This window comes from Pelodiscus sinensis, chromosome 19 (genome assembly GCF_049634645.1).
Source record: "Pelodiscus sinensis isolate JC-2024 chromosome 19, ASM4963464v1, whole genome shotgun sequence".
NCBI lineage: Eukaryota > Metazoa > Chordata > Testudines > Trionychidae > Pelodiscus > Pelodiscus sinensis.
Window position 1 is genome coordinate 26,744,406 of NC_134729.1, and position 27,844 is coordinate 26,772,249.

At 47.2% G+C, this 27,844-nt stretch overlaps 1 protein-coding gene across 1 annotated transcript in view; it reads right to left on the reverse strand.

Annotated features, from left to right (window-relative positions):
* Window positions 1-1,666: 1,666 nt before the first annotated feature.
* Window positions 1,667-27,844, reverse strand: part of MUC16 (mucin 16, cell surface associated) — a 129,141-nt gene continuing 102,963 nt past the window's right edge. The window contains exons 128-161 of the mRNA XM_075903397.1: window positions 25,146-25,318; window positions 24,606-24,632; window positions 23,890-24,020; window positions 23,721-23,788; window positions 22,402-22,574; window positions 21,638-21,664; window positions 21,220-21,365; window positions 21,049-21,116; window positions 20,559-20,731; window positions 18,110-18,136; window positions 17,730-17,878; window positions 17,565-17,632; window positions 16,332-16,504; window positions 15,551-15,577; window positions 15,076-15,218; window positions 14,872-14,939; window positions 14,305-14,477; window positions 13,498-13,524; window positions 13,166-13,308; window positions 12,962-13,029; window positions 12,395-12,567; window positions 11,572-11,598; window positions 11,097-11,239; window positions 10,921-10,988; window positions 10,393-10,565; window positions 9,919-10,082; window positions 9,167-9,234; window positions 6,955-7,109; window positions 6,274-6,440; window positions 6,043-6,110; window positions 5,149-5,324; window positions 4,976-5,020; window positions 3,626-3,705; window positions 1,667-1,903 (exon numbers count right to left, since the gene is read on the reverse strand). Of these exons, the coding sequence (XP_075759512.1) occupies window positions 1,805-1,903; window positions 3,626-3,705; window positions 4,976-5,020; window positions 5,149-5,324; window positions 6,043-6,110; window positions 6,274-6,440; window positions 6,955-7,109; window positions 9,167-9,234; window positions 9,919-10,082; window positions 10,393-10,565; window positions 10,921-10,988; window positions 11,097-11,239; window positions 11,572-11,598; window positions 12,395-12,567; window positions 12,962-13,029; window positions 13,166-13,308; window positions 13,498-13,524; window positions 14,305-14,477; window positions 14,872-14,939; window positions 15,076-15,218; window positions 15,551-15,577; window positions 16,332-16,504; window positions 17,565-17,632; window positions 17,730-17,878; window positions 18,110-18,136; window positions 20,559-20,731; window positions 21,049-21,116; window positions 21,220-21,365; window positions 21,638-21,664; window positions 22,402-22,574; window positions 23,721-23,788; window positions 23,890-24,020; window positions 24,606-24,632; window positions 25,146-25,318 (3,658 nt within the window). The 3' untranslated portion in view covers window positions 1,667-1,804. The remainder of the gene's footprint in view (window positions 1,904-3,625; window positions 3,706-4,975; window positions 5,021-5,148; window positions 5,325-6,042; window positions 6,111-6,273; window positions 6,441-6,954; window positions 7,110-9,166; window positions 9,235-9,918; window positions 10,083-10,392; window positions 10,566-10,920; window positions 10,989-11,096; window positions 11,240-11,571; window positions 11,599-12,394; window positions 12,568-12,961; window positions 13,030-13,165; window positions 13,309-13,497; window positions 13,525-14,304; window positions 14,478-14,871; window positions 14,940-15,075; window positions 15,219-15,550; window positions 15,578-16,331; window positions 16,505-17,564; window positions 17,633-17,729; window positions 17,879-18,109; window positions 18,137-20,558; window positions 20,732-21,048; window positions 21,117-21,219; window positions 21,366-21,637; window positions 21,665-22,401; window positions 22,575-23,720; window positions 23,789-23,889; window positions 24,021-24,605; window positions 24,633-25,145; window positions 25,319-27,844) is intronic.

Sequence of the window (27,844 nt, forward strand, 5' to 3'; positions counted from 1 at the left end):
TTCCTAGGATTTTGTTCAGCCAGGGACATTGGAGAAAAGTTTGGGTGTAAAATGCTCCCCGCGCAGAATGGCAGTGTCTCACACATTGCACAGCTGTGAACGGCTGCCCTCGATACGGGGTGTGACAGCGGGTTGGGGGTCCCCCGTCTCCTGCACCCCGAAATGGCACAAACAGACTGCACCAGCCGGTGGAATAGAGGAAGTTTATTGCCTCTCCAGGATACAGCACAGCAAAGATGGAATCTGGTCACAGAGCTGGGCTAGGGTGCCTCAGGCCCCCTTGAGATGGGGGAGACCGGGCCCCTAAACTCCAGCCCCTGCCCCTAGGCTCTCCTCCATGCTCTCAGACAGCAACTGACTAACCTTCTTCCAGCCCTGCCCCCCAGCCAGGGCAGCATCCACCTTCCTTTGTTCCTCTCCATGGGGGGTGTCTGGCCATACTGGTTTGCATAGTGACTCATCCTGTTTTGCTGGGTCCTGGTACCCACGGCAGCCAGTGGGGGTTACCCCAGAGCCAGCAGCATAGAAACCAGCCAGGTACCCCCACTACGTCACACGGGGCAATGGAGAATCAGGGTCTTAAAGTTACTAGAGGGTCTGCGCTCAGCCAGAATCCAGTAGTATGATCCAATGGCCAGCCCCGTCAATTTGAAGAGTATGAGGCGTGTGCACTAATCAGGGGGCCAACCGAATTGCCAGGCCCCTGGGCCAGGCTGGGGAAGGGCGGGATGGCTCGGTGCTCGTGGAAGGGATAGGGCCTCAGGAGGACAGGGCCTTTGGAGCTACACAGAGTGCATCATACGGCGCTCCCATGGTGATTTAAAAGGGCCCGGGGCTCCAGTTGCTATTGCTGCTGCAAGACAAGCCCAATCATTCACACGTACACCCTTTGGAATCACCAGCCCCAACGCAGATGCCCCCTACGCGCCCCCATCGGCGGGCCTGGCATTAGTCAAAAGAGCAATAGCCCTGCACTAGCCTGGAATGTGGGAGACCTGAATGAATTTATTTCACGGGTTCCTTAAGGACAAACTTTGACGCCTGTTCTGTGACCCCACCCCAAAAGCAAAGAGAACCCCACAGTGCGCATTTCAGAGGCTGAATAAAATAAACTCCCAGTGTTCTTAGAATGATTTCTGATCCTTTATTTCTGAATTGCAATCTGTGTTATAGTCTCTACCCTGAGTGACATGGCACAACTGTCTCTCAATTTCTCTGAGTTATATTTCATAATGCATATTTAACAAACACAAATCTGGCATCATTTAAAATATAAAATTATGTTTCTCATCTGTTTAAAATATAGACATATTTCATTTTGAATTATAAAGCAGAAAAAACAAGGTAGAATTAAAGTGCATTTTCTTTGTTTTGTTCATTTACAATAGTTAGTACCTAAAATACCATAAATTAACTAATTTAATTTCCCCCTTCAGAAAAAAATACATTAACACTGAGCAGCACAGTAGACTGCATTGATCTAGTGGTCACTTCATTTTCTGGTTTGGTTTTTGGAAGTATAACATTTGCTCAAAACCGCACAGTGCATACAAAAATAAATATCTTTTCCCAACACATCTGCACTGCCGGCAGTTTTCCACAATACAAAATCATGGCTGAGATCAGTGCAAAGATGTTCAGTATCAAGGCCAAAAGAAAAGAGGAGTCCAGGCTAACCATAATTTACTAAGGGAGACACAGAACATTCTTTGTTGCAGTTGTAAACATTTTTTCTCTCCTGGTGGGTGAGTGGGTCCGTAAGAAGAGGCGCTTCTGGGTGCACGGAGTTCATCTCTGCAACACGTCAGTGCATTTTTCTCATGTCCAGGTGTGGGAAATAGACCCCGTATAGGTCCTGCTGGACCTGGTACAGGCCTGCCTTTCTTCTCAGACAAAAGGCAATCTGGTGGGAAGAAAGCAGCGTTAATGAGAGAAATGTGAGTTGCTGTACCACCTTTCCTCTGAGGGCCTAAAAGTGCTTTGCAGGTTGGTAGAAATTATCGCCATTTTACAGAGGCGGACGGGTAAAATCACACCACCACATGGCAGAGCCTTTGGTTTCATCCCAGGAAGTCTCTCTCCTTTCCAAAGCTTCTTGTTCAGAATGGCCGGCTGTTTCCTTCTTGGACCTCTGAGTGCAATGAACCAATGTTCTTTTGCAGCCCTTGTTGGCCTATCGGGAAGGCAGGCTACACAGCTTGTGTTGTGAACAGAGGACATGAAAAAGGAGACGCTTTCCTCCCTACCCTCAGACCCTAATAGCAACCCTTCCAGGAGACTGGCAGAGAATCCACCCATCCAAATCCCAGCAGCAGCAATGCAGCTGGAGTCTGACCCTGGAAGGGAACCGCAGTTTTCTTCCTGTTGCTAAGAAGTTTGAACTCCCAAGGTTGAAAAGAACTTACATTTCTTACAGGTACTGTCCTATTGGAACCAGGTCCCTGCCGGCTCTTTCACTAGCTCCCTGCTGGCTTCTCCCACAGCTCAGCCAACTCTTGCTGGAGCTGCCTTACTTTCACCTCTGGTGATCCCCGATGCTGGAATTTGTCTTTTAAAAAAATATATTGAACCTCCTGCACTCAGCTCCATGTCCAGCATTCTGCAGAGATTTAGGGACGGGAGAACGTAGCCACTGGTCTGTTCTGGGCTTGACTCCACTTTCCTGGTTTTCTCCATCTCCCTCCTTTAGGCTTTTCAACATTCTTCCTTGATAACTAGGAACCCACCAAATTCACTGCCCATTTAGTCAATATCATGGTCATAGGATGTAAAATCCCAGAAATCAATCTGAAATTGCACAGTGTTGTAATGATAGGGGCCCTGACCAAAAAAGGAGTTGTGGGTGAGTTGCAAGGTTATTGAAGGGGGGGATGTAGTACTGCCACCCTCACTTCTGGGTTGCTGCTGGCGAGGGTGCCGTCTTCAAACCTGGACAGCTGGAGAAAGACCGCTGGTAGCTGGCAGCCCAGGTCTGGAGACAGCGCAGAGGTAGGGTGTCAATATCATGATCCTCCTAAAACAACCTGGTGACCAGCGTTCCCTGTAAGCTGAGCGCTTAGGCGGCTGCTTAGGAAAAATTCCAGTGCTGCCCAGCCGATCAGCAGAGCACCCACAGCTAGGGTTTTGTTTCTCCTGGTGGTGCACATGCCTCGGTGCATATAAAATTATTCTACACATGGAGGGAACATGGATGAACAAGATCAGAGGGATCATTGCTTGTGACCCCCCTCTTCAGTTCCCTTTGGAGTCAGGACCCCCAATTTGAGAAATGCTGGTCTCTGTGGAATCTGCCGTATACTGTAAAAGCACATACAAGATCAGGTTTCATGGTCTGAGACACTTTCTTCATGGCCATGAATTTGGTGGGGCCCTATTAAAACTTATTCAAGGGTCAGATTCCTCTATGCTCCCTCTGTGAGGCATGGAGGGCTTGGCCCCAAATACTGGTTCTTTTCCCATGTGTGTTGCCCTCTCTCGTGTTCTCTTGCTTCCTAACTCATGGCTAGGATTGACTTTCAATGTGTGTAAATCAGCCAGGGTGCCCAGTTCCCTAACTCAGCCCCAGCCATTGGGCCACAAAGGTACCTGGGACTCGGAGGAAACGGGCAGCAAAGGCAGCACTTACCAAGAAGCACAGGAGGAAGAGGATGATCAAGCCAAGCAATGCTGAGAGGCAGATGAGGATTATCGCCCAATACGGGAGCTCTGCAAGGACAAAAGGGTAAATGACAGAGCTCAACATTCACAGTCGCCGTGCTCTGACACAAGATCACACGCTCAGCGTCAAGGGGAGGTTTGACAACAGGGGAAGGGAAAAGGCTGGGTGTTAACATGCTCGCTAGGTGTGTTCAGGGTCAGGGCTCTGTGCTGCAGTCGTGGGATGGTTGAGCAGGGGCCTGCGTGCAGCATGGCAGGGGGCCCAGGAGTTTTTACAGTGAAAATGCCCACACTCCTGTGTGATGGCGCGTTGGGGTTTTCCCGTCTCCTGCACCCCCGTAGCGGCATGGACAGACTCCGCCAGCCAGTAGAATAGAGGGAGTTTATTGCTTCTCCAGGATACAGCACAGCACAGATGCCTCAGCCCCTCTTGAGATGGGGGAGACTGGGCCCCTAAATCCCAGCCTGTCTGACAGAAACTAACTCCCTCACTTCCAGCCCTGCCCCCAGCCAGGGCTCCACACCCAGTCCTCCCAGACAGAAACTAACTCCCTCACTTCCAGCCCTGCCCTCAGCCAGGGCTCCACACCCTGTCCTCCCATTGTTCCGCTCCCTGGGGAAGACCTCGTCAGACAGGTTCAGAAGCCCCCTTGCATAATGACTCATCCCCTGCCCTGCTGGGCCGTGCTGCAGCCAGCAGCCAGTGGGGGTCACCCCCAGCCCCAGCATAGCAACCAGCAAGGTACCAACACTACGTCACACCCCGGAACACCATGAGAGCAGGCATTGGGCAGCCCAGGACCGAATGGTTCATGGAAAACCAGCTCTCCTTTTAGCCACGGATCAGGTCTCTCGATGCAGCTCAGTCCTTCCTGTTCTCTACCTGCCACATGCGGTGGGTTAGCTGCCTGCAGGCTGTGACACTCGGGTCTCACTCTATAATCATCGGGGGCTTGAGGAGGAACACAAGCCTGGCCATGGCGTATCCATTGCAAACTTGGAACAGATATGCATGAGAGTTCCTTTCACCGGGGCCAGACTCATGTTTGCTGCAAATACTGACGAGGCCCAGTTTTACCAGCCCAAATGGTGACTGGAACCACTTTCAGCAATTTACTGGACTCCGGGAATCTGCCGCTCATCCCTGATTTCAACTGGCACAGCTTGAGTGCTGCCTGCCTACCAGGAGAGCCACTTCTCGACGCCCTTGTCCCTGCATACGCCAAGTAAACTCATGGCTGAGCATGTTCGTACTAACTTTCTGAGGCTCAACCTCTGGTCAGCAGCTCTCATGTGAATGGCTTCTCAGAACACTTACCAGATCTGCTGGGCTCGCCTGTCATTGTGATGAGAGGAGAATAACCTGGGAAGAAAAGGGGAACTTGTGAAGCACAGGAAAACAAGAAAGCAGACTCAGTAATGCCAGAAGAAAGTCCATCCCAGCAACGTGCCGAGGAACGCCTGATTCCAGGGCTCTGCCAGGCCACTCACCGTTCACAAGCAAGCTCTCCTTGTCTATTTGGTAGCTGGCCCCTAGCTGAGTCCCTCCGTTGGTTATTCGCTCAAACTCCGCGTACACTGCTTCTCTGTTAAAGGCCTTTGATGTGCTGTCCAGCATGAATTTGCAGACAACATTAATACCAGTGTACCTTTTCCCAGAGATGGACCTGGAAAATGTAAGCCACAAACCATTGATGGAGGAGGAGGACACAGCTCATTCTGAAATGTACTGAGTGAGATGGGGAGGGTGAAAGAAGGATGAGCATCAATGAATGATAAATAGGCCAGGGTGGTGTTCATGCTTGAGAATCGCGGAGCAAGATTTCGTTAGCACACTGGCCAGGGTTCATCTTTAAGTCACCTCTCTTATTGGAGAAGGAGGAAGGAGCTGCTATTAGGGTCTTGCAAAGTTCCCTTCACCCTGGACAAGTCCAACTCTTGCTTCCTGCAGCCTCGTTATCATCAGGGCGCGTGGAGAAGGGCGGGTTAGTGGGCATTGTGCCTGAGCTGGTCAATTCTTGTTACGTTTTTGCACAGCTCCTTAATGTTGAGTTTTGGAGGTGGGTGAAATGATCTGGTTCTGCCTAGAGAGAACTTATGCAGGAAAGAGACTTTCCTAGCCCCACCCCCAAAAACAAGCTTTTTGGATTTGCAGAAATATTTGAGATGAGGCCAAAAAAGGAGTGTGAATGTGATTTTCTTGTTTCTCTGGTACCCGCCCCCCCCCCCCCCCCCCCGCCCCATGCATCTAACTGGGGTTTGCCTTAGGGCAGAAAGACAAACGCAATACCCTCACATCATGTGACCCTCCATAGGCTCCCCAGTCAGACTTTCAATAAGCATTTCACTGGCAGGTAAAGGGACAGCCCGTGAGAAGGGACGTACCTAAAACTGTCAACGGAACAGCCAGTGAAGTACTTCGCGATGCTGCTTTTTCTGAAAATGTTGTCAAGCTGGGAGGAGAAGGAAAGCAAATATTACATGGTGGCATTAACAGGAGTGTAGCAAGTTAGCTTAGAACCAGAGAAAGGAATCTGTCTCTGCTGTTAGTGAAACCAATGACAAAGTTCCCATGGGACCAGGATTGGACCCATTTGCAGAACCACAGAACTTTACCTCTTTCTCAATATTCTGCTTGTGTTTCTGATGAAGATCTGAGGTGGGTTGGTTCAGATCTGACGTGTAATTCAGGTTAGTGATGGTGAAATTTAACTTGAAAGTCTCCTGCTGAGCACTGACAGGTGGCCGAGTCACTGGTTTGATTTCTGGCTCCAAAACTGAGACTGAAGAAAAGAAGCCAGTCAACAATACGGCGAAGAGGTGCAGGCAAAGGCCCATTGGCCTAGAGGTGCTGTTCTGGTTCAAGTTGGAAGACTGGAAGGAACCTCGAGGCATTAGCTACATTTGAATTCCCCGGGGGCTTGGGAATTTGAAAGGCCCCACTTCAAAGTGTTTAAAACCCTTCCTGTCATTGCTTTGGGATTTTGTGTGTCATTTTAAAAATTCAAACTGTCCAAACATTACGAAATCCCAGTGGACGGATTCAATTCCCCCTCCCCTTGCCTAGCAATGGAAGACTGAGCGTGGAGACCTGACATGTTGGATGGAGCCAAACTCGATGAGCCACAAAACTGGCTCTTGCGCTCTGGGAATTCATGAGCTGAGACCAGGGAAGTGGCCAGTTCTCAGTGGAGGTGAAGAAAGGACTTGGAGGCAGAAGCTTTCGAATGTACCGTGGGAATGTGGATTAGCCAGAATGGAAGTTGAGCAGCGGGCTCTCCCATGCAGCATACGTACCGGTCACTGTGGCGTTCTGCAGCTGGTAACGGCCTTCCAGCCATTGTGCGCTTACGTTCTTAGTTCCAGCCTGAAACGCGCTTAGAACACTCTCCTGGCTGAAGCTGGTCGCTGACGTGAAGAAGCAATGGCAGTCGACCACGACCGAGCCAATCCTGGAAGCAGAGAGGCGCAGGCTCTTACACATTCAACGATCACCTTTTTAGGGCCACGCAGCTATTTGAAATGTTCATGGAGGTTTGACATTAACGTAGTGCTGGCTACAGCCCTGGAGAACAGAGGGTCTCTCTGTAGCCACAGACCAGCCACCTGCCCCCTTCCAAAGTCTCACACCAGCCTTCCTAAACCGACAGGGGCCAGCTCGGGGGAGGGGGTGTTAAAAGAGAGGGGTTTCAGCTCTGTGTCCTCTGCTGAGATTGTCATGCCCCCCCAAGCTTTATGAAAACTGGCTCATAAATATGAATATGCATAACTCAAAGACGCCTAAGACCAAATACCTCACAAAACCGATCCATTTTAATGTTACAATCTGCTGAACGTGTATATCCTGTTTTGGGGCACGTCTCATCCTATGTGAAGTTAGAAATATGCAGCGTGAGTCTGTGCACCATTCTAAATGTGCTAATGAGGTCATTAGTGGTACTTCGAGTACCTAATGACTTGGTTCTCAAACCGATGACTTGTCCTTCTTTGTCCTGAAAGCCAAACTGTGGTTGGTCCTAGAAAGACATGTGACCATGCCCTCCACCTTGAACCTGGCATTTTCCCTGGAGGTGGGGGGTGTCCTACAAAGGGACTCCCACCCTGAGGGAAAGTCTGTTTAAGCAGTGGGAAGCCATCAGTCCTTGTCTTCAGCTGGCCTTTGACCCTGCCTGGCCCACCCCAAGAGAATACTTGACAGTGAAGAGCTCCGAAAAGCCGAGGATCAACTCTGAGGAAGCTTTCTCCCTGAGATAAGAACAGCTGATTAGGGTAAGATTTGGCATCTAACACGTGTCTTAGTGGATTAGAACTAGCGATGCCTTTTTTTGTTCATTTTAATTACCTTGATCTGACTGTTTCCACGTGCAATCTCTTAAATTCTACATTTTGTAAATAATCAAAACGTGTTTGTTTATTATTAGCCCAGGGGAAGGGGGAAGCAACCACTTTGCATCCCCCTCTTTCATTGACGAAGGGGGCTGACCTTATGAGCTGTCTCTGTAAAACTTACCCAGATTAACAGGGATTTATTTGGGGGTTGGGTTCCTTTTCGGGGTTGGTTTCCTGGGGCTGAGCCCTTAGAGCTGAGCTGGTTCAGTGTCTGTGTTGCTCTGCAGGGCAGTGGTAACCCCAGCTCCGTGCCTTGTCTGGGGTACAACAGAGGATCTGGCCCAGCAGGATTTCCCCAGATAGCAAGAAAGCGGCGTTGGTGGTATGATCAACCCACCAAGGGACAACAGCAGGGGACTTCTGTGATCGAACCCAGCACAGAGATTGCCAACAAGCACTGGGATTTTCAAAGGGGCCCTAGTGGAGTTAGGTGTTCAAACCCCAAGAATGTCAGTGCTTAACTCCCCTTGAAAATCCCAGGCAAGGATCCCTGGGGAGGTAGGGTGGGGGGATTGATGTGGACACATCTTTTAGGAACTGGAGTAAGAACCACCCAGCTCATTCCCTACCAGCCACAAGCCGCTGGGACTTTTGGTGCCCACCAGCCTGGGACAGATTCGGAGGAGGGAAGGAGAGGGGAGGGGGCTCCTGTCTGGAGGAGAGAGAGCTGGGGAGTCCTGTACCTCGAGTCTCTCTGCCACCCCAGGTGTGTGAAGAAGGCGAATTGCATGAAATGCCGGTAAGGACACAGGCAGTTTGTTGGCACCAGCAGCACTTCCCAGGGCTGGCAGAGCTGCTCTGAACCCAGGCGTGTTCTTGGAGAGCCCCTGAATAGCCAAACTTGCTCCCAGAAGTAGAGTCTGACCCCTAAGGCACAGGCATGAGGCAGGGCCTCAAGCCTTTCGCTGATTTTAATCCCTGATATTTAAACCTTGGCATGTTTGGGAGAGGGAAGCGGTAAGGGGCTGGCTCCTGCACGTTATTCAGACGGGGTAGGAAATAAACTGAATGGCAAACTTGGGCACTCAGAGGAATTCTGCCCAGAGCAAGGGAGCATGGTGCCCAGAGAATGGCCTGAGCATCTATGCGGTTTCATAACCAACTGAATCGTCGCACTAACCTCAAGCCTGTGACATTGCAAAACAGGAATCTGTCTGTAAGGTTGCTCTTTGTGTACAGCTGGTTCATCTGAAACAAACACAGAATTTGTTATTACCAAGAGGCAGGGGGCCTCCTGCCAGATGCTTTCGGCTGGCTGGAGATGTGACTGAGTCTACATTTGAAACGTGCATCTTGTTGTAAGTGTTCCCACTGTTCCAACTGACTTTGAGCAGGGCAGCCCTTTGTCTCCTCTGATCCCATCACCACCCCAGGTGGATCTCTGGGCTGCCAACTTGGTTATCGCTCCAGCCGTTGAAGGGACAACCTGCAGAGCTAACGTTGCACTTTCTCTAGGGAGGGGTGTAACGGAGTGCTCTATGGGGCAGGCATGGAGGAGGACCTGTAGCTCACTCACCAGTTGGGATCAGTTTGGGCCTACTCCTGAATTTGGTCATTAAGGTTCAGGTGCCAACAGACTGGGTTTAATAGATGGCCTCTGCCTTGCCTCACACTTGTCTTTTTTACTGGTGATCAACTCTTGTGAATGCACTGAAGAGTGGGGATCCCTTCTATCATAACAAATCCTGCAGCTGCTCATGAGTCACTTTGCGCAACACCCAGCCAGTGGCAGCTGAACTGATGGAAATTTGAAACACTGACAATTTCTTAGTCACCATGTTGAATGGCAACACTTTAATCAAACTGTTTCTGGAAGTGGGTGTGAGCATCAGATGGACTGGCCAGAAAAGCTTCTGCAAGGTGGCATCTCACCTTGGTGGTGATGTCTTTCTGCAGTGCTTGGTAGAACGCAGAACTCGGATTTGTGTCGCTCAGGTTTGCATTGATTATTCTGAAGTTGAACTTATATTCCACATTCCCTGAAGTCCCCGTGGGAGAAGGGTTTGTAGTAGTAGCTACATCTGAGGGACGGAAGCCTAAATAAATACATTGGAAAAAGTGTTAAGGACGTTTTTGACAGCAGAATTAGCCACCTGACAGGCAATCAGACCGCGTCCTTGTGTAATCAAGAGGAACACAACAGTGAGCTCTTGGATGTAGCTAAAGGAAGAGTCTCCCGACAGGCTGGACTGGCTTCGTCCTGGTGCCAAAGCCAGAAACTGGAAATGGTCAACAGAAGGGGAATTTCATCGTGCGCCACTAGAGCTCGAGCCCCAGGGAAGTGACAGCATCAATTAAAGCCTCTAGGGGACCTATTAAAGCTTGATGTTCTCTCTGGAGGCTTACCGTTCACATAAAGGCTGTTCTTCTCCATGGTGTATGCTCCCAGCTTGGTGGTGCCCATGCTCATGCCGCTCAGCTCATGATAAAGCTTAACTCTGTCAAGCAGGGTGACGGGGGGGCTGGTTTTGTAGCTGCAGATGGCGTCGATTCCGGTGTCATCCTTGTTATTCACAGACCTATAGAATCACACGGGAGCTTTGAGACTTGGCTGACATGGACACAAAATCCCCGGCCGTCTTTGTTACTGCAGAAGCTGACGTTGGGAGTCAGAGATAAAATCAATCATTGCAGAGTCTCAGGGTTTGGATCCACAGAGCCAGTGCTAAATGAAATCATGAAGATTGACGGGGTGATTTTGACCGACTTTCCAAATTCAATGAGAACATTGGCATGAGAGAGACAGGGGAGGACAAATGAAGACTTAAGGCTGCACAGGCAGATCGAACATAGGGGGAACATGTGGGTTATAAAGACCTGGACCAACCAGTGTCTGAGAGAACAAGAGAAACAGCCTCACACCAGATCCCTTACCTAAAGGCCATCACTTTGCATCCCGAGAAGGCAGGGCCAATGCTGCTGTTTTTGATCAGAGGATTAATCTGTCAAAGAGAAGATCATTTCCTGAGTCGAGGGAGAGGGCACAGAGGCAGAGCACAAGAGCCAGTAAATGAAATAGCCTGGGCAGGTTGTGTCCCTGTTAGACTTACATAATAGAGCATTATTTTCTCTGTCGAATTGAATTTGGGGGATCCAGGAATCGCCAGGTCTGGAGTGTAGTGGAGGTTGGTTAAGGTGAAGTTCAGTGAGAAATGTGCATCGGTTGGATTTTGTGGGATAGTTGGACTCAGAGCTGTAAGGAACAAGATAAAGAATCGTAATTGAACGACCTAAAAAGCCTTCTTCATCTTCATATGAATGCATGTGACGAAGTGGGTCTTTGCCCACGAAAGCTTATGCTCCAACACTTCAGTTAGTCTATAAGGTGCCACAGGACTCCTCGCCACTTTTGCAGATTCAGACTGACACGGCTACCCCTCTGATACTTCATCTTCACAGCCACCCTCTATCCTAATACGGCTCAACACTCATCCAGAGCTCTCAAGAATTCCTTGCCCACTAATTCTCCAGAGTTGACAAGCCCTGTGATAGCTTTCACATGAATTAATTTAATAAATCACTTACTTGGCTCAAGAAGGGCTTCGTTGTATCCTGGAAAGGAACAGAGATTATCATTCAGAAAAGGGGCCGTGGATGAGAGTATACGAATTGAAGAGATAACTCGGGAATGTACACCCACAGGCCAAGTGCAGCAAAGTGTCGCTATGAAGTAAGGAACCCCGTTGATTACCAAGAGGTGCGTTTTTCCATAATCACAAGGAACTGCGAGGAGGAGATACCAGTGCACCACTGGGATAATATAATCAGAAATACCGTAGTGAGCTGGGAGACTAAATCCCACTGAGGTGTTGTCTCCCACATCCATTGGAAAATGGGACAAAACGTCGATATTTGGAAGGGCCTTTAGACCTCAGAATCCTTGGGACTCAATCTCCTAACTGAGATAGGTGTTTAGAACTTTTTACCCATTACACTAATAAGGCCACGATTCAGCAAAGCCCTTTTGCTCATAGCTATTCCATAAACATTAATGGGAAACTTCTGTGCTGAAAATTAAGGTCATGCTTCAGTGCCGGATGAATGGGAGCCTAAGGCCCAACTGAGCCCTCCAGCTCTCACTTCCCTTTGTTTTCCATGTCCTCTATCCATCTCCTTGGGAATTTATCTTGTCCTAGTATGGTGGCCATCTCTCTAATGGAAGCGTGTTTCCATGGGGTGCAAGGAAAACAGCTGTCCTCCGAGCTCACAAATACTTTACTCTGGTCTGGCCTGGCTGCTCTGCTATGAGAATGTCATTGTTGTGCTGTATATTTTTTAGGCCTTTCATCTTTGGCATTCACGTGTTCCGTGAGCATTGCCCGGAGGTGTCAGACCATCGGCCACGTACCGTTGACATAGAGGCTCTTCTTGTCCAGGTTGTAGGGTCCTAACTTGGTGATGTTCTTCATCATGCTGCTCAGCTCACGGTAAACCTTCACTCTGTCAAACCTGGGCGCTGTGGGGTCATTCCTGTAGCTGCAGACGGCATCTATTCCCGTGTCGTCCCTGTTCATCACCGACCTAGGAAGTAAGAGGTTAGGAAGGTTTGTGTCAGTGTCACTCTCTGTCTTTGTTCCTTATATATGATGGTAAAAAGAACTAACTCAAGTCCCCCTACCCAGGGGACAGATAGTTGTGTGAATGTGGAAGTAAAAGTAGCTAACTGAAATATCACAGTATGAAGTCAAGTGTATGAAACGGAGACCATCTAAGAGCACAGAGCAGCTTTCACTGTCTTCCCACGTCCTACAGAGTTGCATTATAAATGCCAGATGTTGCAGGAAGTTTGATACATGGATATTCTAAGTATTACGGTACAGGGAAAGGAACTATACAATATTAGCTATTAGCCTGGCAATCCAATGTGTATAAAGCCCTACACTGTAATGTACTTGAAGAAGAATCTGTTCCTTACCTAAAGGCCATCACTTTGCATCCTGAGAAGTCAGGGCCAATGCTGCTGTTTCTGACCAGAGGATCAATCTGTCAATGAAAAGATCATTTCCTGAGTAACACGTGGGGGGAACAGGAGGGGTGGCGAAGGGAGAGGGCACAGAGGCAGAGCACAAGAGCCAGTAAATGAAATAGGCCGGGCAGGTTGTGTCCCTGTTAGACTTACATAATAGAGCATTATTTTCTCTGTCGAATTGAATTTGGGGGATCCAGGAATCGCCAGGTCTGGAGTGTAGCGGAGGTTGGTTAAGGTGAAGTTCAGTGAGAAATGCACATCGGTTGCACTTTGTGGGATAGTTGGACTCAGAGCTGTAAGGACCGAGAGAAAGAATCGTAATTGAACGACCTAAAAAGCCTTCTTCATCTTCATGGTCACCCTCTATCCTAATACGGCTCAACACTCATCCAGTGCTCTCAAGAATTCCTTGCCCACTAATTCTCCAGAGTTGACAAGCCCTGTGATAGCTTTCACATGAATTAATTTAATAAATCACTTACTTGGCTCAAGAAGGGCTTCATTGTATCCTGGAAAGGAACAGAGATTATCATTCAGAAAAGGGGCCGTGGATGAGAGTATACGAATTGAAGAGATAACTCGGGAATGTACCCCCACAGGCCAAGTGCAGCAAAGTGTCGCTATGAAGTAAGGAACCCCGTTGATTACCAAGAGGTGCGTTTTTCCATAATCACAAGGAACTGCGAGGAGGAGATACCAGTGCACCACTGGGATAATATAATCAGAAATACCGTAGTGAGCTGGGAGACTAAATCCCACTGGGGTGTTGTCTCCCACATCCATTAGAAAATGGGACAAAATGTCGATATTTGGAAGGGCCTTTAGACCTCAGAATCCTTGGGATTCAATCTCCTAACTGAGATAGGTGTTTAGAACTTTTTACTCATTACACTAAATAAGGCCACGATTCAGCAAAGCCCTTTTGCTCATGCTTGTCTTTAAGCTCAAGCTATTCCATAAACGTTAATGGGAAACTTCTGTGCTGAAAATTAAGGTCATGCTTCAGTGCCGGATGAATGGGAGCCTAAGGCCCAACTGAGCCCTCCAGCTCTCACTTCCCTTTGTTTTCCATGTCCCCTATCCATCTCCTTGGGAATTTATCTTGTCCTAGTATGGTGGCCATCTCTCTAATGGAAGCGTGTTTCCATGGGGTGCCAGGAAATCAGCTGTCCTCCGAGCTCACAAATACTTTACTCTGGTCTGGCCTGGCTGCTCTGCTATGGGAATGTCTTTGGCATTCACGTGTTCCGTGAGCATTGCCCGGAGGTGCCAGACCATCGGCCACGTACCGTTGACAAAGAGGCTCTTCTTGTCCAGGTTGTAGGGTCCTAACGTGGTGATGTTCTTCATCATGCTGCTCAGCTCACGGTAAACCTTCACTCTGTCAAACCTGGGCGCTGTAGGGTCATTCCTGTAGCTGCAGACGGCGTCTATTCCCGTGTCGTCCCTGTTCATCACCGACCTAGGAAGTAAGAGGTTAGGAAGGTTTGTGTCAGTGTCACTCTCTGTCTTTGTTCCTTATATATGATGGTAAAAAGAACTAACTCAAGTCCCCCTACCCAGGGGACAGATAGTTGTGTGAATGTGGAAGTAAGAGGAGCTAACTGAAATATCACGGTATGAAGTCAAGTGTATGAAACGGAGACCATCTAAGAGCACAGAGCAGCTTTCACTGTCTTTCCACGTCCTACAGAGTTGCATTATAAATGCCAGATGTTGCGGGAAGTTTGATACATGGATATTCTAAGTATTACGGTACAGGGAAAGGAACTATACAATTTTGGCTATTAGCCTGGCAATCCAATGTGTATAAAGCCCTACACTGTAATGTATTTGAAGAAGAATCTGTTCCTTACCTAAAGGCCATCACTTTGCATCCTGAGAAGTCAGGGCCAATGCTGCTGTTTCTGACCAGAGGATCAATCTGTCAATGAAAAGATCATTTCCTGAGTAACACGTGGGGGGAACAGGAGGGGTGGCGAAGGGAGAGGGCACAGAGGCAGAGCACAAGAGCCAGTAAATGAAATAGCCTGGGCAGGTTGTGTCCCTGTTAGACTTACATAATAGAGCATTATTTTCTCTGTCGAATTGAATTTGGGGGATCCAGGAATCGCCAGGTCTGGAGTGTAGCGGAGGTTGGTTAAGGTGAAGTTCAGTGAGAAATGCGCATCGGTTGGATTTTGTGGGATAGTTGGACTCAGAGCTGTAAGGAACGAGATAAAGAATCGTAATTGAACGACCTAAGAAGCCTTCTTCATCTTCATATGCATGCATGTGACGAAGTGGGTCTTTGCCCACGAAAGCTTATGATCCAACACTTCAGTTAGTCTATAAGGTGCCACAGGACTCCTCGTCGCTTTTGCAGATTCAGACTGACACGGCTACCCCTCTGATACTTCATCTTCACAGCCACCCTCTATCCTAATACGGCTCTACACTCATCCAGTGCTCTCAAGAATTCCTTGCCCACTAATTCTCCAGAGTTGACAAGCCCTGTGATAGCTTTCACATGAATTAATTTAATAAATCACTTACTTGGCTCAAGAAGGGCTTCGTTGTATCCTGGAAAGGAACAGAGATTATCATTCAGAAAAGGGGCTGTGGATGAGAGTGTACGAATTGAAGAGATAACTCAGGAATGTACCCCCACAGGCCAAGTGCTGCAAAGTGTCGCTATGAAGTAAGGAACCCCGTTGATTACCAAGAGGTGTGTTTTTCCATAATCACAAGGAACTGCAAGGGGGAGATACCAGTGCACCACTGGGATAAAATGCTCAGAAATACCGTAGTGAGCTGGGAGACTAAATCCCACTGGGGTGTTGTCTCCCACGTCACCACGTCCATTGGAAAATGGGACAAAACATCGATATTTTGGAAGGGCCTTTAGGCCTCAGTAGCCTACACCCAGAAAATCCCTGGGAATCAATCTCCTAACCGAAGTAGGTGTTTGGAACATTTTACCCATGATCTTGAATAAGGCCACGATTCAGCAAAGCCCTTTAGCTCATGCTTATCTTTAAGCACAAGTTATTCCATAAATGTTAATGGGATGCTTCTGTGCTGAAAGTTAAGGTCATGTTTTAGGGCCCTGATGATTGGGAGTTTGAGGCCCAACTGAGCTGGTCAGTCCTCACTTCCCTTTATTTTCCATCCTTGTATCGTGGCCATCACTCCCATAGAGGTGTGTTTCTATGGGGTGCCAAGTACCGAGCTCACAAATATTTGACTAGATTCTGGCCTGGCTTCTCTGCTGTGGGAAGAGAACTTGTTGTACTATATATTTTTTGCTGGAGGTGTCAGACCATCATCCATTTACCATTGACATAGAGACTCTTCTTGTCTAGGTTGTAGGGTCCTAACTGGGTGATGTTCTTCGTCATGCTGCTCAGCTCACGGTAAACCTTCACTCTGTCAAACGTGGGTGCTGTGGGGTCATTCCTGTAGCTGCAGACGGCGTCTACTCCCGTGTCGTCCCTGTTCATCACCGACCTAGGAAGTAAGAGATTAGGAATGTTTCTGTTAGTGCCAATATCTGTGTTCATTGCTTAAATATGACAGTAAAAAAAACTACCTCAAGCCACCCTATCCCTAAGGACAGGATAGCTGTTTGAATATGGAGATAAAAGTAGCTCAATGAAATATCACATGATGAAATCAAGTGTATGAAACAAAGAGCATCTAAGAGCACAGAGAAATTTTTAGTGTCTTTCCAGGTGTTTCGAATCCTAGAATCCTGGAAGGGACCTCGAGAGGTCATCAAGTCTAATTCCCCTGCCCTCATGGCAGGACCAAGCACCATCTAGACCATCCCTGATAGATGTCTATCTAACCTGCTCTTAAATACCTCCAGAGGTGGAGATTACACAACCTCCCTAAAAACCTCTCCGAGGACATTGGGTGTGGTCTTCCCCCTTTTCATTGGCTGGGAAACAAACGCAGGTCAACTTCTTGGAAGGCAGCTATGCTCAATACTATTTAGGTGTTGCATGGTACATACCTGACATTGGTGGTACTTAGATACATGGCTATTATAAATAATAAGGCAAAGGGAGAGGAACTATACATCATGGCTGCATCTAGACTGACAAGTTTTTCTGCAAAAGTGGCCGCTTTTGCGAAAAACTTGTCAGCTGTCTACACTGTCCGCTTTGAATTTGCGTAAGCACAGTGGCGATCTAATGTAAGATTGTCAGTGTTCTTCCGCAAATACAATGACTCTCCTGTCTGGGAAAAAGCCCTTTTGCCCAAATGCTTTTGCGCAAGAGGGCCAGTGTAGACAGCTGAGAACCATTTTGAGCAAAAAAGCCCCGATGGCGAAAATGGCGATCGGGGCTTTCTTGCGCAAAACTGCGTCTAGATTGGCACAGATGCTTTTCTGCAAAAAGTGCTTTTGCGCAAAAGTATCCGTGCCAATCCAGACGATTTTTTCCACAAATGCTTTTAACGGAAAAACTTTTCCATTAAAAGCATTTGCGGAAAATCATACCAGTCTAGACGCAGCCCATCAGTTATTAGCCTGTCAATTCAATGTACATAAAACCATTCTTACCTAAATGCCATTATTTTGCAGTCTGTATAGGCAGGGCCAATGCTGCTGTTTGTGAGCAGAGAATCCATCTATCAGAGAAAGGGGTTTGTAAGTGACTCATTGAGAGAAAGAGAGAAGCGAGAGATCTATAAATTGGGAAGCATGGAGTGACTGAGCCAGACTTACATAATGAAGCATTATTTTCTGTGTCGAGGTGAATTTGGGAGAACCAGGATTCCCTAGATCTGGGGTGTATTGGAGGTTGGTTAATGTGAAGTTCAGTGTGAAAAGCTCCGTGGCTGGTAGTGGGCTTTGTGTGGTGGATGGTTTTGCAGCTGAAATAGGAAAGAATAAAATTCCCTTAAGACACAGCAGGAAAGACTCTGTCAGCTGAAACAGATACACTCTACATGACATGAGTTGTTTCCAGGGATGTTGGTCTCCTTAGTGATTTAATGGGCAGTGCAATAGCAGTGCTTGATTTTGTGCACAATTTGATTTTACTAAGTCCTTGAAAACATCACTCTTTCAGTGATTTTAACAAGTCTCCTCTGAAGAATACTTACATGGGAGAGTAAGTGGTTCATTGTAACCTGGAAAAGAAAGGGACAGGCATTAGGAAAGAGGGCCAGGAAGATAGTGAGTAAAGAATCGATGCTGAAATGAGAGTTTTTCCAGAATTTGAGTGGAAGTGGAATTGCTATAACCCCACTGTGACATACCAGGGGGCAATCCGAATCAGTCTTACCCCTACCGTGAACCTATGGGTGCCTTACAGTCCTTTCCTGCAGTAGCTCCAACCTGGGCTACTCACAAACAGCCTTGCATCATGCAAGTCACACCTTGCATATTTCAGTGTCAGTGTAACTGCAACACGCCAGCCACGCACAGGCATTTACCAATCTTGGTTATCCAGCAAGGTGATCCCGACACACTGCCAGGCCTGGATTCCCCCCAGCCCCACTCAAATATACACTCTGTATTATCCAGCCCTCTCTTGGACCATCCAGAGGTGTTAGGTCTATTGGACCTTTAAAGCAACAACAAAGAACAATTTGCTACCTGAAACGAAGTTACCCAGACAATTTAACTTAACTACGCTGGATTCGTTTTAATTAACAAGCAATTCAATCTTCTATCACCACAAAGAGAAAGATCTTAAATGAGCACAAGCAATGATGCCTACACGTTAGAAATGGCTACAAGAAAAATAAAGGTAAAATACTTCCTACTGCCTAACTTAACAAACTACACTTGATTCAAAGACCCGTCCCCACCCCCCATCCTTCTCACAGCCTTATGGACCAAACGTATCAGGGCAGGACCCTTCCCCGAAAGTCTTGCGACTGTTTTCTTTTGTCTTCTGAGGTACAAAGTGGGAGATGGACAAGGAGAGACACTTGAGGTCAGTGGCTCTCCTTTTGGAAGTTTGCCTCCATTTTGAAAACCATTTCTCTCTGAGAACAAGAAGATGGTGTGTCTAGTGTGGAAGGCTGCTTCCTGGTGAGTTTTTTCACATGTGTATGCTCACGTGCAGGTTCCCTCCCTGCCCCCGTTCTGCCTCATAACTCTGTTTACTGTTTACATTCAAATTAAGGCTAATGCACGTTCCTTTGTTCAGGACAGACCCGTTTGATGACTTCTGCCTCATAGGACTCTGGGTTTGGAACAGAGGCTAATAACATCATACAGAGGAATTTTATAACTTCACAGGCAGGGTTGCTACGTGTGTTGTAGCATGAGAAGATTGACCAGCAAGTTATTAGCTTTTAAATGACACCTTACCAGACATATTTTGTAACAATAGTGTGTAGGGTATGGATATAGGGGTGCATTCCATCACAACAAGACCAATACTAAACTAACAGCAATAGCACATTGATAGAGTGGTTGTCCTTCTGAAGGATTCCAAAACTCTTCATCAAAATGGAGCCAGCAGACAATAATGTTTTAACCTGCCAAAGGAAATGTAAGTACCTACACAAGAACTGCATCAAAGCCTCTAATGTTAATCATAGAATCATAGAACAATAGAACTGGAAGGGACCTTGAGAAGTCATCAGGTCCAGTCCTCTGCCCTCACGGCAGGACCAAGCACTGTCTAGATCCTCCCTGACAGGTGTCTGTCCAACCTGCTCTTGAATATCTCCAGTGATGGAGATTCCACAACCCCTCTAGGCAATTTATTCCAGTGTTTAACCACCCTGACAGGCGGGAAGTTTTTCCTCGTGTCCAACCTAAACCTCCCTTGCTACAGTTTAAGCCCATTGCTGTTTGCTCTATCCTCAGAGGCCAAGGAGAACAATTTTCTCCCTCCTCCTTATAACACCCTTTTAGATTCTTGGAAACCCCTATCATATCACATTAAGAGGCCTCCTCCTTTGAAAAGTGATGTAGGATCCCCGGGTCCTGAATTCGATTTTACCCCCATCAGCACAGAGCCCTGTAATGTCATGTTGGGGCGCTTAGGGTCTCCTTCCACATGGCCAGCACCTCTCCCGCTCCAGCTTTAGAGCCAAGATGCAGCCTCTAGCAGCCTTTTCCTATTCACCAAAGCGGTTACGCTCATGTTTATCTTCAGGCCCACACTTCATCGTGAGTTAAGTATGTGCATAAGGTTATGCAAATGCTGAAATGCTTTGCCAATAAGACTGGAACTAAGCCCATGTTGAGATATTTTGCTGATCTGAGGCCTTGTCCAATCTTGACTGGGAAGGAATACCACCTACAGAGTCACCCACAGCATTTCTTCCTCTGCTTGCATGTCCCTGGCATGTCTCCATGCACCAAGCAAACGCAGAGCTGCTAGACGAAGTCACTTATCTTTCGTTATTAAAGGCTTTAAAACTCATGGGTATTTATTGGATTATTTAACTATGTGGATTCCAATTTTGGTTGTCTATTTTTGGAGGATATTTAACTTTCAATTCCCATCTCAAGATGGTCTACATCAAAACAAGGAGCCATGCAAATATTTCCCGGTAGCGCAAGGAAAAACCAACAACACTTGATTACCATTGACATAGAGGCTCGTGTTGTCCAGAGTGTAGAGTCCTAACTGGGTGATGTTCTTTGTCATATTGCTCAGCTCATGGTAAACCTTTTCTCTGCCAAACCTGGGAGATGTGAGGTGGTTTCTGTAGCTGCAGACGGCATCCACTCCTGTGTCGTCCCTGTTCTTCAGTGACCTGGGAAATCCGATATGTGTCATGACATTTCAGTTGGTCATTAATGTTCTTAGATTCATTTCTAATATTTGATCAAACAAAGCATCCGAGGAAACCATTCTGCAGGTTCCAAAGAAGAGGAAGACGAATTTGAATGGCACCACACAGATAAAGCAAGCTTTGTTGAAACATACACAATGTAAAGCAAAAGTTCTGAAAAAGGAAATACATCGGCGCATGGAGAAGTTAATATGTTGAATATAAACACTTCAGAGAACTGAAAGTGGGAAGCCTTTCACTGAACCCCCCCCCCCCCCCCCCCCCGCCATGACTCTTACCGGAATGCTATCACCCTGCAGCCAATATAGTCTGGGCCAATGCGGCTGTTTTTGAGTAGAGGATTGATCTAGAGAAGAAAAAAAGTTGCATCAACATGCCTTGTGGAGGAAGAGGCATGCGAGCTATCAAACAGCCCCACTCCGGGCAGGACATGGCTCAGGCAGACTCACATAATGAAGCATGACTTTCTCCGTCGAAGTGAATTTGGGGGACCCTGGCATCCCCAGATCTGTAGTGAATCGGAGGTTGGTTACAGTGATGTTCAGGGTAAAGTGCTCTGTTGTTAGTGGTGGCATTTGTGTAGCTGGGGTCACAACTGAAATAAACAAGGTGTCACATTATTGCCCGAAAACAGAAACTGCATCTCCTGCCTAAAGGAAACACTAAACGAGAAATCTACTGGCCCGGCAGATGTCCCAGGACACCTACGTTCCCTGGTTCCCAAACAGGACTCCTTCATCCTTTTCTTGTCACAGGTTGTGTGGACAGCAATGTCTTTAGCTTACTCCAGCCAGTCTGTCATTAGCTAGACGAAGCCCAACACCCTCTCAACTGCTTCAATGCCCATTGATATTTAAAGATACTTACTTGGCCCAGGGTATGGTTCATTGTAGCCTGAGGAGAGAAAAGGGACAATATTGAGTAAGCAGGTTGGGAAGCTTAGGGAAACCTAAAATCTCATTTGCTTGTGTAACCCTTGTGCCGGGTAGGCCTGGCAGTAACCAGGGATATCTTGGGGTCCATCTCACATAGAACCGGCTCGAGCCCCCAGAAAATGTCAGAATGTGCCTGACACATGACAGACCCTGTATGCACATTTATTACCCAATAGTGCTCATCAGGGGACGGTCTTGCTCCATGTGTACACTACGAGGGCGCACACATGCACTGTGTTTGTTTCATGGACGTGCTCTGTTGGCTCTAAAGCGCAGCGAGTGACAGTCACTCCTGTGCCGAGGGGAGAGCATAAAACTTCTGGCTGCATCAATCCTGCTTGGACTCTGTCTTGTGTGAGTGGGCTCTATGCAATTAAGTTGAGCCCAGTCCTGGTGCAGGACCTGAGAACGGGGCCATGGGACTGTGTAAGACACCAGGGAGAGGATCACAGCTGACTTCTGCTTTATGTTCTGCCCCATTATTCAGCTGAGAAAAATGCAAAATATCTCAGTGGCCCACCAGCCTGGTGGTAGAGCTCCTTTGCCTTGTGTCACTAAGCACCTCCAGCCTTCACGGTGCTTGGCAGACTGGCTTGTTATTGCTAGTATGTCTTTAGGGACGTTTCCATGATCGAGCTATGCTCCACTAGTGACTCAACTCCTTTCATCCCTGTGCAAAGGAGAGCAGCGAGTTACCGTTAACGTAGAGGCTGGAGTTATCCAGCCTGTAGGGTCCTAGTGTGGTGGTGCCATTTGTCATGCTGCTGAGCTCATGATAAAGCTTCACTCTATCAAACGTGGGAGCTGCAGACTCGTTTCGGTAGGTGCAGATTGCATCCATGCCAGTGCCATCTTGATTCTTCAGAGGCCTAGGAAAGCGTACACTTGCTTACAGATGTGCAGGCAGGAAGGACAGCTATGTGCATTACAGTACGCAGGTCCCATTCTACCAGAGGTTTGCTGTAATTGCACTTCTCATTGAAATGCAACACAAGCCACGTGAGGACGACAAGAAAGAAAGAACGCCGGTGTCGGAGCTCAGAGCAGAGCTCATGCTGCGATGTACACCTAGGGCAATAACTCTGTGGTCCATAATGAATCTCCTCCAAAGCTAACTGCTCCCAATGACCTGGTTGTAAACTCCATTCACGTGAGCGGAGTTACACCCAAGTCACTGGAATCAGGGGCAGATGACGATTTTGCGGGGCCCAGGGCGGCACAATTTCACGGGGCCCCCCCTTTGACATGGCGCATGCACGGGGCTTCTTGAAGCGCGGGGCCCGGGGCGGCCGCCCCGCTCACCCTGCCCTATAGCCGCCCCTGACTGGAATCAGAACCTGGCCTAACGTTACGCAGGGACTGGGGAAAGCTCCAGTAGTATTTCTGTGTACCTTTACTTTCAAACACAGCGCCCTGGTTTTGATCTCACTACAGAGGGTGTAACTTAGGAGTAATTCCATTGGCATCAATGGCATTATAAGCAAGATCAGAAGCAGGCTTCTTAATAAAAAGCAACTTTAAGGGATCCCAAAGGGATTTAACTTTGTTTATGGCCTAATAAGGTTAACAGAATCCACTAACTTTGGGTATGTCTACACTACCCCGCTAGTTCGAACTAGCGGGGTAATGTAGGCATACCGCACTTGCAAATGAAGCCCGGGATTTGAATTTCCCGGGCTTCATTTGCATAAGCGGGGAGCCGCCATTTTTAAATCCCCGCTGGTTCGAACCCCGTGTAGCCAGCGGGGATTTTAAAATGGCGGCTCCCCGCTTATGCAAATGAAGACCGGGAAATTCAAATCCCGGGCTTCATTTGCAAGTGCGGTATGCCTACATTACCCCGCTAGTTCGAACTAGGAGGGTAGTGTAGACATACCCTTTAAAAGGAACTGAAAGCAGGAAGGGATTAATTAAATACTAGGGAAACATCTATTTCTAATCCTCTTGTAGGCCAAAAAGGGAGTAAATCTCCAATGTGCTGTGTAACAAAAAGTCCCCAGCCATAGGATCCTTACCTTAATGCCATCACCTTGCAGCCAGTGTAGGCAGGGCCAATGCTGCTGTTCCTGAGCAGGCGGTCAAGCTGCCAAAAAGGATTTGAACCGATAAGTCATAAGAAAAAATAACAAAACGAAATGCTGTGGATCATGGAACAAGGGAAGGCTGTGAGGAATGGAGACTCACCAAAAGGGTCAGAACGTTGTTTGTGGCATTGACTGTTTTAGAGTTGTAAGGGAGATTGGTTATGGTGAAGTTCACTGTGAAATCCATATCTGGTGCAGCCGAAGGAGGGAGAGTTGTGGCTGGCCTCACAGCTGCAGAAAAGCACAAAGCCAGTCGTAAGTAGCGAGCTAATAAGGACACATCTGCTACTGCCAATGACGCACTAAGGGAGCCCTGTTCTGCTGGCATGGGCGCACTCTACAGCCACAGGGCTTGTTGTGTTGCAGCGCTAATTCACCATTGGTTCTCTACAGGCTGAAATGTACATGCCCACTCGAAAGGAGCATGGTGGGACCTGAACGGGGGCACGAGCCCTTGATTTCTGGGATTTCTGCCCTGCGGGGGGAGCGTTACCCCATTGTGAGTCCATGTGCAGGCTGCGAGATGCAGTTTCCATCTCGGCCAGCCCTGCACCCCGACAGACTAGATTGGCAAATTTTGAATTTGTGTTCAGCACACAGCTGGGCTGCAGCTGTGTGCTACTTGGGCCATGGGTTCCGAACCACTGGATTAAAGCATCTCTATCCAGTCCTTGTAGTTGGGCACTGTTAAAAATATGTGCCTTGCTTCTAATTCTACGTCCTTTATAATATCAGCAAAGGAAAAGGTATCGCCACAATTTCTTGCATGCTAACTTGTCAAAGCTCTACAGCTTTTCAGCTCTGAAAGATACGTACTTGGCAAAGGACGTGCTGCGTTGTAACCTGGAAAGGGAAAGAACAATTCTAGAATTAGAGAGGCTGGCGGGTGATGAATGAAGAGACATTGATTCAGAGACATCTTGATAAATGAAACGTTCCACGGCAGGACCCCAGATTTATTATCTCCCCTCACTAATGCAAAGCAGTTAGGGTCTAATGAGGGGCACATTTTGGAAAAACTGCTCAGTGCCTTCAGCAGGAAGAAAATTATTCCTACTTGGAGTTAGACCAAGTTGCAGCTTTCAATGCCGCTTCACAGCTCTTACAAGTTTCTTCTCATTTAAATATAAAGGGGGGAGGGGTGTTGATCTAAACTTAAAGCTAGTGGAGATAAATGGCTTAATTGGAGGCAGAGAGTATGCAGGGTGAATCCAAAGCACTTTCACAGAAACAATGGCACATTTAAAACACTGCTCATGCGTGCTGAAATCATTTCTTTCTGCACTATTTCTTTCATTCGTTTTCTGGGCCATGTGATTGTATCATTACAGCAATAAGGGAGCCAGCTGTGTTTACCGTTAACATAAAGGCTGTTATTGTCCAGGATGTAGGGTCCTAACTTGGTGATTCCATTAGTTTTGTTGCTCAGCTCATGGTAAACCTTCACTCTGTCAAACCTGGACATGGTCGATTCATTTCTGTAGGTGCAGAAGGCATCTACTCTGGTGTCATCTCCATTGTTCACAGGCCTAGAGAAAAGAAAACATGTCGTTGTCCTGAGCTCTCTGGTGCTCATGCTATATTGGTCTTCATTTGCTTCTACAATCCTCCTATGAGATACAGCTGAAAAAGTCAATCTACTGTTGGTGGGGCAATTCCTAATTCAGCCAGTGATGCCAAAACAGTACAACTAACTTCTGCCTAAATAAAACAAAATACTGGATTATGCAGCACTTTAAAGACTAACAAGATGGTTTATTAGATGATGAGCTTTCGTGGGCCATACCCACTTCCTCAGATCAAATAGTGGAAGAAAATAGTCACAGCCATATATACCAAAGGGTACAATTTAAAAAAATGAACACATATGAAAAGGACAAATCACATTTCAGAACAGAAGGGGGATGGGGGGGGGGGGGGGAAGGAAGGTGAATGCCAGTGAGTTAATGATATTAGAGGTGGGGAAGGGTAGATGTCTGTGAGTTAATAGTATTAGAGGTGATAATTGGGGAAGCTATCTTTGTAATGGGTAAGATAGCTGGAGTCTTTGTTAAGTCCCCTGTGGAGAGTGTCAAATTTTAGCATGAATGCCAGTTCAGAGGATTCCCTTTCAAGTACAGATTTGAATGTCTTCTGAAGTAGGATGCAGGTTAGCAGGTCGTTGAGACAGTGTCCTTTCTGGTTGAAATGACAAGCAACTGTTTTTTCTTTGTGATCCTGTCTAATGTCTGTTTTGTGGGCATTGATTCTTTGGCGAAGTGTCTGAGACATTTGTCCAATGTACATAGCAGACGGACACTTTCGGCACATGATAGCAATGGAAAATTAGACACCACTGCCTATCCCAGAGGACACCACTGCCAATCTGGTAGCAGACCTATGTAACTTCGTTCTCACCCACAATTATTTCCAGTTTGAGAACAACTTATACCTCCAGATCAGCAGCACAGCCATGGGTACACGCATGGCCCCACAGTATGCTAATATCTTTATGGCTGACCTAGAACAACATTTCCTCAACTCCCGTCCCCTCTTACCCCTTCTCTACTTACGCTACATCGATGACATCTTTATGATCTGGACGCATGGCCATGAAACACAGAGATTTCAACAACTTACACCCCACCATTAACCTCAGCCTGGACCATTCCACATGAGAGATCCATTTCCTGGACACCACAGTACAAATCAACAATGGAAAATTAGACACCACCCTCTACAGAAAACCCACTGACTCATACAGTTACCTACATGCTTCCAGCTCCCATCCAGCACACACTATACGATCCATCATCTATAGCCAAGCCCTTCGATACAACCGCATCTGCTCTAATCCCACAGACAGAGACCAGAAACTTCAGGATCTCTACCAAGCATTTATAAACCTCAACTACCCACCCGGAGAAATAAAAAAGCAAATTGAAAGAGCCAAACGAATACCTAGAAACCATCTACTACAAGACAGACCCAAGAAAACCAACAATAGAACACCACTTGTCACCTATAACTCCCAACTTAAACCTGTCCAACACATTATCAATAAATTACAGCCTATACTGGAACAGGACACTAAACTCCAAGAAGCTCTGGGAGACAGACCCATAGTTTCCTATAGACAACCACCTAACCTCAAGATGATTCTTACCAACAACCACAGGACATACCACACTAATACCAACCCTGGTACTTTCCCTTGCAACAAACCCCGCTGCCAGCTTTGTCCACATATTCACTCTGCTGATACCATTATTGGACCTAACCAAGTGAGTTATAAGATCAAGAACACATATTCCTGCGCCTCCAGAAATATAATCTATGCTATCATGTGCCGAAAGTGTCCATCTGCTATGTACATTGGACAAACGTCTCAGACACTTCGCCAAAGAATCAATGCCCACAAAACAGACATTAGACAGGATCACAAAGAAAAAACAGTTGCTTGTCATTTCAACCAGAAAGGACACTGTCTCAACGACCTGCACTTGAAAGGGAATCCTCTGAACTGGCATTCATGCTAAAATTCGACACTCTCCACAGGGGACTTAACAAAGACTCCAGCTATCTTACCCATTACAAAGATAGCTTCCCCAATTATCACCTCCAATACTATTAACTCACAGACATCTACCCTTCCCCACCTCTAATATCATTAACTCACTGGCATTCACCTTCCTTCCCCCCCCCCCCCCATCCCCCTTCTGTTCTGAAATGTGATTTGTCCTTTTCATATGTGTTCATTTTTTTAAATTGTATCCTTTGGTATATATGATTGTGACTATTTTCTTCCACTATTTGATCTGAGGAAGTGGGTCTGGCCCACCAAAGCTCATCATCTAATAAACCATCTTGTTAGTCTTTAAAGTGCTACATAGTCCTGTATTTTGTTTCAGCTACACCAGACTAACACGGCTACATTTCTATCACTGTTCTGCCTAAATAGACATTCCTGGAGATGTATGCACTGAAAATCGAAGTATCGATGCTTTCTTGTTAAAATACAAAAATAACCACAGAGAAGGGAGAGCTCTATCTCTAGCACATATCAGCATCATGTG